Source organism: Papio anubis, chromosome 2 (assembly GCF_008728515.1).
Source record: "Papio anubis isolate 15944 chromosome 2, Panubis1.0, whole genome shotgun sequence".
Classification (NCBI taxonomy): Eukaryota; Metazoa; Chordata; class Mammalia; order Primates; family Cercopithecidae; genus Papio; species Papio anubis.
Genome location: NC_044977.1, coordinates 160054006 through 160063104, shown reverse-complemented (window position 1 = coordinate 160063104; position 9099 = coordinate 160054006). Strand labels below are relative to the sequence as shown.

Here is a 9099-nt window from a genome sequence, read left to right as displayed (position 1 = left end):
ATATTTGTACTTCGTTTCAGTTGTGTGCTGGCAGCGTCTGCTTATCTTTTATTTTGTCAGAGGTTCCAAGTCAGAGAAGGTTCCTCACAGCCAATATCATACTGAATGGGCAAAAACTGGAAAAATTCCTTGAAACTGGCACAAGACAGGGATGCCCTCTCTCACCACTCCTATTCAACATAGTAATGTTGGAGAAGACTGGCTAGGAGCAATTAGGCAGAGAGAAAGAAATCAGAATTCAGTTAGAAAAAGAAAAATTAAATTGTCCCTGTTTACAAAAGATGACATGATTGTATATTCAGCATACATTGTCTCAGCCAAAATCTCCTTAGAAGCTGATAAGCAACTTCAGCAAAAGTCTCAGGATACAAAATTAATATTGCAAAAAGCTCCCATAAACATTCTTATACACACAGTAACAAGACAAACAGAGCCAAATCAGGGAATGAACTTCCATTCTAATTGCTTCAAAGAGAATAAAAATACCTAGGAATCCAACACAAGGGATGTAAGGACCCCTCTTCAAAGGAAGGCAACTACAAACCACTGCTCACTGAAATAAAAGAGGACACAAACAAATGGAAGAACGCCTGTATGCTCATGGATAGGAAGAATCCAATATCGTGAAAAGTAAGCCCATACTGCCCAAAGGTATTTATAGGTGTAATGCCCATCTCCCCATCAACAAGCTATTGAGTTTCTTCTGAATTGGAAAAACGCTTTAAAGTTCTGGAACCAAAAAGAGCCCATCTCCCAAGACAATCCCTAAGTCAAAAAGAACAAGCTGGAGGCAATCATGGCTACCTGACTTCAAACTATACTACAAAGGCTATTAGCAAACAGCATAGTACTGAGTACCAAGCAGGAATGCTCAAAATAGCCTGGAACAAGAACAGAGTCCTCCAGAAATAATACCACACATCTACAGCCATCTGATCTTTGACAAACCTGAAGAAACAAAGAAATGGGGAAAGGATTCCCTATTTAATAAATGGTGCTGGGAAAATTGTAGCCATAAAGTAGAAAGTTAAGAGGAAACTGGATCCTTTCCTATACTCATATCACAGAAAATTAATTCAAGATGGATTAAGAGACTAAATGTTAGACCTAATACCATAAAATCCTGGGAAAACCTGGGTAGTACCATTCAGGACATAGGCATGAGCAAGAACTTCATGTCTAAAACACCAAAAGCTCAACGGCAGCAAAAGCCAAAATTGACAAATGGGATCATTAAACTAAGAAACTGCTGCACAACAAAAGAAACTACCATCCAGAGTGAACAGGCAACCTACAGAATGGGAGAAAATTTTTGCAATCTACTCATCTGACAAGGGCTAATATCAGAACACAAAAGAACTCAAACTAATTTTACAAGAAAAACAAACAACCCCATCAAAAAGTGGGCAAAGGATATGAACAGACATTTCTCAAAGAAGGTGGTATTCATACAGCCAACAAACACATGAAAAATGCTCATATCACTGGCCATCAAATGCAAATCAAAACCACAATGAGATACATTCATCTCACACCAGTTAGAATAAATGATCATTAAAAGTCCCAAACAACAACCATAGGTGCTGGAAGGATGTGGAGAAATAGGAACTTACTTTTTACACACACTGTTGGTGGGATTGTAAACTAGTTCAACCATTATATGGAAAACAGTATGTGATTCCTCAGGATCTAGAACAGATGTACCATATATTGTCATCCATTACTGGGGATATACCCAAGGATTATAAATTATACTATAAAGACACATGCACTGCACGTATGTTATTGCAGCACTATTCTAATAACAAAGAACTTGGAATCAACCCAAATGTCATCGGTGACAGATTGGATTAAGAAAATGTGCTTTATATACACCATGGAATGCTATGCAGCCATAAAAGGATGAGTTTGTGTCCTTTGTAGGGACATGGATTGCCCAGCCGATCCATCATTCTTATCAAACTATCACAGAACAGAAAACCAAACACATGGTGTCTCACTCATAGGTGGGGAACTGAACAATGAAGATCACTTGGACTTTCGGGAAGGAACATCACACGGGAGCCCTATCATGCCAGGAGGGGAGGGGAGGGATTACATTGGAGTTATACCTGATGTAAATGACGAGTTGATGGGTGCAGCACACCAACAAGGCACAAGTATACATATGTAACAAACCTGCACGTTATGCACATGTACCCTACAACTTACAGTATAATAATAATAAATAAATTAAAAAAAAAATAAATAAATAAAATGTATCTATCCGTACAAATTTTTTACTTTTTTTTTTTTTTTTTTTTTTAAAGAAAAACACTTAAAGATGTAATCAGAGCATGGTGCTAGTAATGATAAAAAAGCTCCTCCTCAAATGGCTACCTTTAACCACTTTTGATGATTCCAATTTTTACCTCATGTATTTCCTGGTTTGTCAAAGTAACTCTTTTAAAAGTCAAAAAACATTTTTGGGGGGAGTGGGGGCAGGGTTTACTTATAATTGACACATAATTGTACATATATATGGGATATGGTGTGATGTCTCAATACATATATACATTGTATAATGATCAAATCAGGATAACTAGCAAATCTATTACTTTAAACATGTATCATTTCTTTGTGGTGATAACATTCAAAATCCTGTCTTCTAGCTATATTGAAATATACATTACTATTAGCTATAGTCAGTCACCTTACTATATAACAGAACACCGGAATGTATTCTTCTTAACTAACTGTGCTTGTAGACCACCTCCCCCAGCTCTCCTCCCCACTATTTTCCCCCAGCCTCTGGTAAAACCATTCTGCTCTCTACTTCTATGAAATCAACTTTTTCAGATTCCACATAAAAGTGAGATACAATATTTGTCTTTCTGTGCCTAGTTTATTACACTTAACATAATGTCCTCCAGGTTTATCCGCGTCACCACAAACAATAGCAATTTATTCTGTTTTATGGCTGAAGAATATTTTAGTGTGTGTATGTATTCTCTAGAATATTCTTCAGCCATACACACACACACACACACACACACACACACACACACACACACACTCTTTCTTTATCCATTCATTTGTAGATGGGGCACTTTAAAAAAGCTAACATGTTCCTTTGGGAAGGACAAAGATATACTGCTATTTTGGCAATAGTTATCCAGATATCCTTCTCATACTCCTGAAGATCTTTCTGCTTACTGGCCTGATACGGTTTGGATTTTTGTCTCCGCCCAAATCTCATGTCAAATTGTAATCCCCAATGTTGGAAGAGGGGCCTGGTGGGAAGCGACTGGATCATGGGGGCAGACTTCCCCCTTACTGTTCTCGTGACAGTGAGTTCTCACAAGATCTTGTTTAAAAATATGTAGCACCTCCCCCTTCCCTCTCTTCCTCCTGCTCCAGCCATGTAAGACATGTCTGTCTCTCCTTCCCCTTTTGCCATGATTGTAAGTTTCCTGAAGCCTCCCTAGCCATGCCTCCTGTACAGCCTGTGGAACCACGAGCCAATTAAACCTCTTTTATTCATACATTACCCAATCTCAGGTATTTCTTTATGAGTCCATCCATTCTATTAGGATGGACTAATACACAGCTTTACCCTTTTTACAGGTTCTTGGTTTTACAGAAATAGAATACAGGTTATCTTGTGCATTTTTTTCACTCAGGTGCTACTAAAAAGCAGAAAGATTCAGTAGAGAACATGTGAAAAAACAGCCATTTATTTATAAGTCACATATATGAGTCAAAGGAGACTTTACGGCAAATATCCACACACATAAACAATAGAACATAAAGACAGTAACTTGTCAGCTTGCGAGTAAGAAACAAAAAAAAAAGGAAAAAAAAAGAAGACACTTATACTTACCTTTACTAAGCAATTTTTATGTCCAGGTACAGAGCCATTTACATAGATTATGTTGTGCTTTGTGTTTATTCTCCACACCTAAAGCATGAAATAAAACCAAAAATTTTAGGATATACTTGTATTAAAACAAACAATGTTATTAAAAGCTAAGGATGGAAGTTGCTTATAAAGTAAATAATCTTATCAGTACTTCAGAATGTTGAATAAGAATTGAAAAACTTCAAGTCCTATGGATGACTTGTAATAGAAGACCACAGCAGATATATCTTATGGAAGTAGTAGAAAACTCTCATTTTAAATAGAGATCTCTGTGACTGAATGATCAAGACTATTTGGATATCTCAAAGGACTCTGTTGGCACCATTAACAATAACAAGTGGAATTTTAATTTAATTTAATTTTTAGTTAATACTAGCTTGCTGTACCTACAGGCTGGAGAAGCTGCGACCTCACTGATTCTAATTTCTAAAGTAAGGAGACTGAGTAGATGGTCCTCAAAAGACCTTCATGTGGAGAAAAAGCTTAATAAATGGGAGAGAATGATTGGTCAAAAAATAGTACTGAGAAAATAAAATATTTGGAGAAGAAATCAAGTTTGACCCATGGCTCCTATCTAATAATGAATAAATATTAAATATTACAGAAATTGAAATCACACACACGATGAAAATATAGCAAATAGATGGTCTCTGATGGGTATAATTGTAATAGAAGGGGTAAAAAAATCTTAGGTTTAATTATACAAAATTTGAAAACTTCTCCTGGTCAAAATTTATACATAAAACGTATCCAGAATAGAGACTGGGAGGATATGCACCAAAATGTTTCCAGTAATTGTCTTTGGGTACTGTTCTCATGGGTGGCTTATTTTCTTCTTTGTACTTTCCACACTTTAAAACATATAGGCAAACAAATACAAACATTAGTTGCTTAACAGAAATATAGTTATACAGCATCCATTATAGTATAACTCAGTTTTACTTAGATACATTTCTCATTGGTAGAGATTGAATCCAACTTCTCTTAAATACACATAAATATTTTTTATAAAAACGGACGTATATCACAATTCTTTTGTAGTGCTATTGTTTCCTCCTATTTTGATTGTCTCCCACTCTCCTTCTCCTTACCTACATCCACTTCCACACACACACATCTGATATATAATCCAAGAACCTGGTATATACCCTTCCACTCTTCTGTGATTATATGATGGCACAGCAACATACATATGTACAGAGCTTTTGTTCAATCTTTTAATCAATAAAGAGTATTATAGTGAATGCTCTGAAACTTAGTTTTTTCATGCAACAATATCTTGTAAAAATCTTCCAGGTCCAAGAGAGGACTACTAATTTTGTCTCTTTAATGACTGCACTTTTCATGGCTTGAAATATACACTACCATTACTACCACTATGACTACAACTAGAGTGTACACACACACACACAATTCATGTATCCTCTTTTCCTCAGTAATTTTAAAGCCTATTAGAACAATGGTACATAGACACAGATTAAATACATATTCTGCTGCCTTTGCATTTAGACAATTTAGCTGCTCCTAAAAAGAACCACTTGTAAAACTTACTTTCAGTCCAAACGCTGTCCTATATATGTTTCCCATTTTTCCAGGCATTTTAGTTCCAGGCCAGACTCTGCCAATATCCTAAATGAGAAAACTAAAGTTAACAGTTTTAAGTACTATCAATTTTAAACAGAACTGATCAAACCACAATGCAAACTAAAAATATAAATTATTAAAATGTTTTATTTTTCCCCTATTCGGCTAGGTACCAGTAAGGAACTAAATATGGATTTAGACATATTTACTCCTAGAGGATTTCTTTTCTAAATGAGACTAGACTGACAAAATAAATACAGACTAAGAAACAGATTTAGGAGAAAAACTCAGTAACAACTGACCTAATACTGGGTAAGAATTAAAAAAGGACAAGGGCATACAGACACACCGACACATCATTCAAAGAAAAAAATGGACTGCCAGGCCTGTTTTGAACTCATCTTCTGCATTAACTGACTTAAAGGACTTCATCCATATCACTGGTGCTGGGATGGTCCTACTCCTCTTTGCATTAGATGTTACTTTCCTTGATCAAAATATTAAAGGACAGAGTTAGTTATCGGAATACTCGGTTTGTCTAGCCCTGGTTTTCTCTGATTTATATAAATCTAACAGCTTCACACAGTCTCTGATTTTGGCTCTGATAATGGATGATAGTTCTGTATCTAAAGAAGCAAATCTGAATTACGACTAAAATGGAACAGCTTCTTACAATACATGAATTCTCAGAATATAAACACTTTTCCATCAGCTGCTCTCACAATAACAGGTGAAACTTCATCATGGCATTAGATATGTTTAATATGTAACCAACATATTGGTTACTTATCAACATGGCATTAGATAAATACCTCATCATGGCATTAGATATGTTTAATATGTAACCAATAGGCTTAAAAGACAATTCTGGGTATTATAGACTAAGTATCACTCTTATTCATTCTACAAATATATTCCATTATACATGACTACAATGTTCCAGAAGACAGAACTAAGGCATATACACACACACACATCCCTCTATTTCTCTGTGTTACATTTTCCCTTGTGTGCATGCAGGCATTCCCCTCCCCCACCAAGCAGTTATATGCATACTTATAGTTTGAATTCAACACTATAGGGTTCATTTTAATTTTCCCATTTTCAAACTTTAATGCCCTTTTCCAATAGTGAGAAACCTAGCTCCATTATCAATATATTTACTTATCTGCTCAATCCTACAATTCACAGAAAATTATTTCAGAATTGCTAACTGATACTAATTCAAAAGACAAACTGAATTCAACATTTGCACAAAGTACCTTTTAAATTTAGACTCAGGGTATATACAGTCAAACTACAGATGCTCAGCTAACCTTGTGGAATATAACTAATTCTAGTCTGGCTCTGGGAAATGAGTGAGGGGCAAGGATCCATAAAAGTGTGACAAGTACTTGGAGCCCCCTGGTGTCAGACTAAAATTATGTGACTTCATATCAAGGATGGACTGAGGACTACATGTGCAGAAGTTGAATATTTAGCATTAAAAAGAGCTTCACTAGTTATACTCACACCAGTTGAAATAGCTCCAGGTCTCCTGTGGGTTTTCGTTTGACCATGTGTAGCAGGCTGGCCTTTAAATCCCCATCTTTTCATGACTCCTTGAAAACCTTTACCAATACTGAACAAAACAAACGTTAGAATTTACATAATGAAAAGAGCATAGACTATTCCCAATTGTACACTTTCTAGTACCAACTGTACAGTTTCTTGTTAGAGTTTTAACAAAGCTTCTTATCTAAATAACTAGAAAAGGCTATACAAGTAAAACTGCAAATAAACATTCCTTTATCTCTGTCCTGGTCTGCATCCCTTCCTGGAGTCTAATTCTATATAAAATGATTAATTCAAGATTGTGAGACACCAGCAAGCTAAGCACAGGGAATTTTATCTGAACAGGAGTTTTATCATCCTAATCCTGTGAAGATGACACAGTAAAAATGGAAAAGTTCTAGAAGTTTCAAAGTACTTATAACAGATATGGCAAGCAGCCATTAAGATGGAACCCAAAGATCACCACCTCCTGGTACTCATGCTCTTGCTTAATTCCCTCCCCTTGAATTTGGGTGAACCTAGTCCCTTGCTTCTAATAAATAAAATATGGCAAAAGTGATGAGATGTCACTTCTGAGATTTGGTTACAAAGAGACTGTAGCTTCCATCTTGGTACTCTCTTGCTTGCCAGGCTCTGAAGGAAGCCAACTTCCACAGTTAGTGTAAACTGTCCTATGGAGAGACAAGCCGCAAGGATGTCTCCAGCTATTAACGAAGGAGCTGAGGTCCACCAATGGCCTATTAGTGGGTATGAAGACAGATTCTCCCCAATTAGAACCCTGACATGACTACAGCCCTGGGTGATACCTGACTGCAGCCTTGGGAGAGACCCCAAGTCAGAGGCATCCAGCTAAGTTATAATGGGATTGCTGAGCACAGAAAACTGAGATAATAAATGTTTTTTTACTTTAAGCTATTAAGTTTTAGGATAATGTGTTAGGCAGTAAAAAGTACTAGTATAATAGAGGACTAAATAGAAAAAAATAATGCTCTAAATGCTGAACAAATTTTATTTTAGAAGATATCAGAAGGATCTTCATCTCAGGGTTGAGAAGAAACAAATGGAGAAATAAAATCAGAGAGTAATAATTTCTTACTATCTAAAATCTCCTTTTAAAATGAAATCACTCTATTTTCAAATTCTGTTAACTTAGAAGAACACCCCATGATCCAGGTAGAAAGCAAACAAAACTAAAGCTCAAGCATTATTAAAGTTTGTTTCTGAAATGCTCAATATATTAGGTATAGAAGGTATGTAGCTTGAAACAACAAAGGCCATATGACAAACATACTGATGTTATGCTTTCAGCTATTCCCCTAAGATCAGGAACAAGACAAGTATGCCCACTTTCACCACTTCCATTCAACACTGCTAGAAGTCTTACAGCAATTAGGCAAGATAAAGAAATAAAAGGTATCCAAATTGTAAAGGAGAAAGTAAAGTTGTCCCATTTGCAGATGGTATATATAGGAAATCCTAGACTCCACCAAAAAAGTGTTAGAATAAATTCAGTAAAGTTGCAGGATATAAAATTAAAGTATAAAATTGGTAGTGTTTCTATATACTAATAGTGAACTATTTGAAAAAAAAAATCAAGAAATCAATTCCATTTCCAATAGCTACGAAAAAATAAATAACCAGGAATAAACGTAATAATGGAAGTGAAAGATTTCTACACTGAAAATGATAAAATAATGATGAAAGAAACTGCAGAGGATGTGGGTAAATGGAAAGATATCCCCTGTTCATGAACTGGAAGAATTGCTAAAATGGCCATACTATAGAAAGTGGTCTACAGATTTAATGCAACCTCTATCAAAATACCAATGACACTCTTCATGGAAATAGAAAAAATAATCCTAGAATTCATATGGAACCACAAAAGACACTGAATAGCCAAAGCAATCCTGAGTAAGAATAAAAAAGCTGGAGACATCACACTACTTGACTTCAAAACATACTACACAAAGCTATAAGAGCCCAAAGAGCATGCTACTGGCATAAAAACAGACACACAGAACAATGGAATAGAACAGAGGACCCAGAAATAAATTCACACA

General features: G+C 35.8%; 1 protein-coding gene across 2 annotated transcripts in view; it reads right to left on the bottom strand.

The window, feature by feature from the left end:
• Window positions 1-9099, bottom strand: part of MRPL3 (mitochondrial ribosomal protein L3) — a 43863-nt gene that overhangs the window by 4403 nt on the left and 30361 nt on the right. For both annotated transcript variants that reach the window (XM_009201716.3, XM_009201715.3), the window contains exons 7-9: window positions 6998-7106; window positions 5453-5530; window positions 3863-3940 (exon numbers count right to left, since the gene is read on the bottom strand). In XM_009201716.3, the coding sequence (XP_009199980.3) occupies window positions 3863-3940; window positions 5453-5530; window positions 6998-7106 (265 nt within the window). The remainder of the gene's footprint in view (window positions 1-3862; window positions 3941-5452; window positions 5531-6997; window positions 7107-9099) is intronic.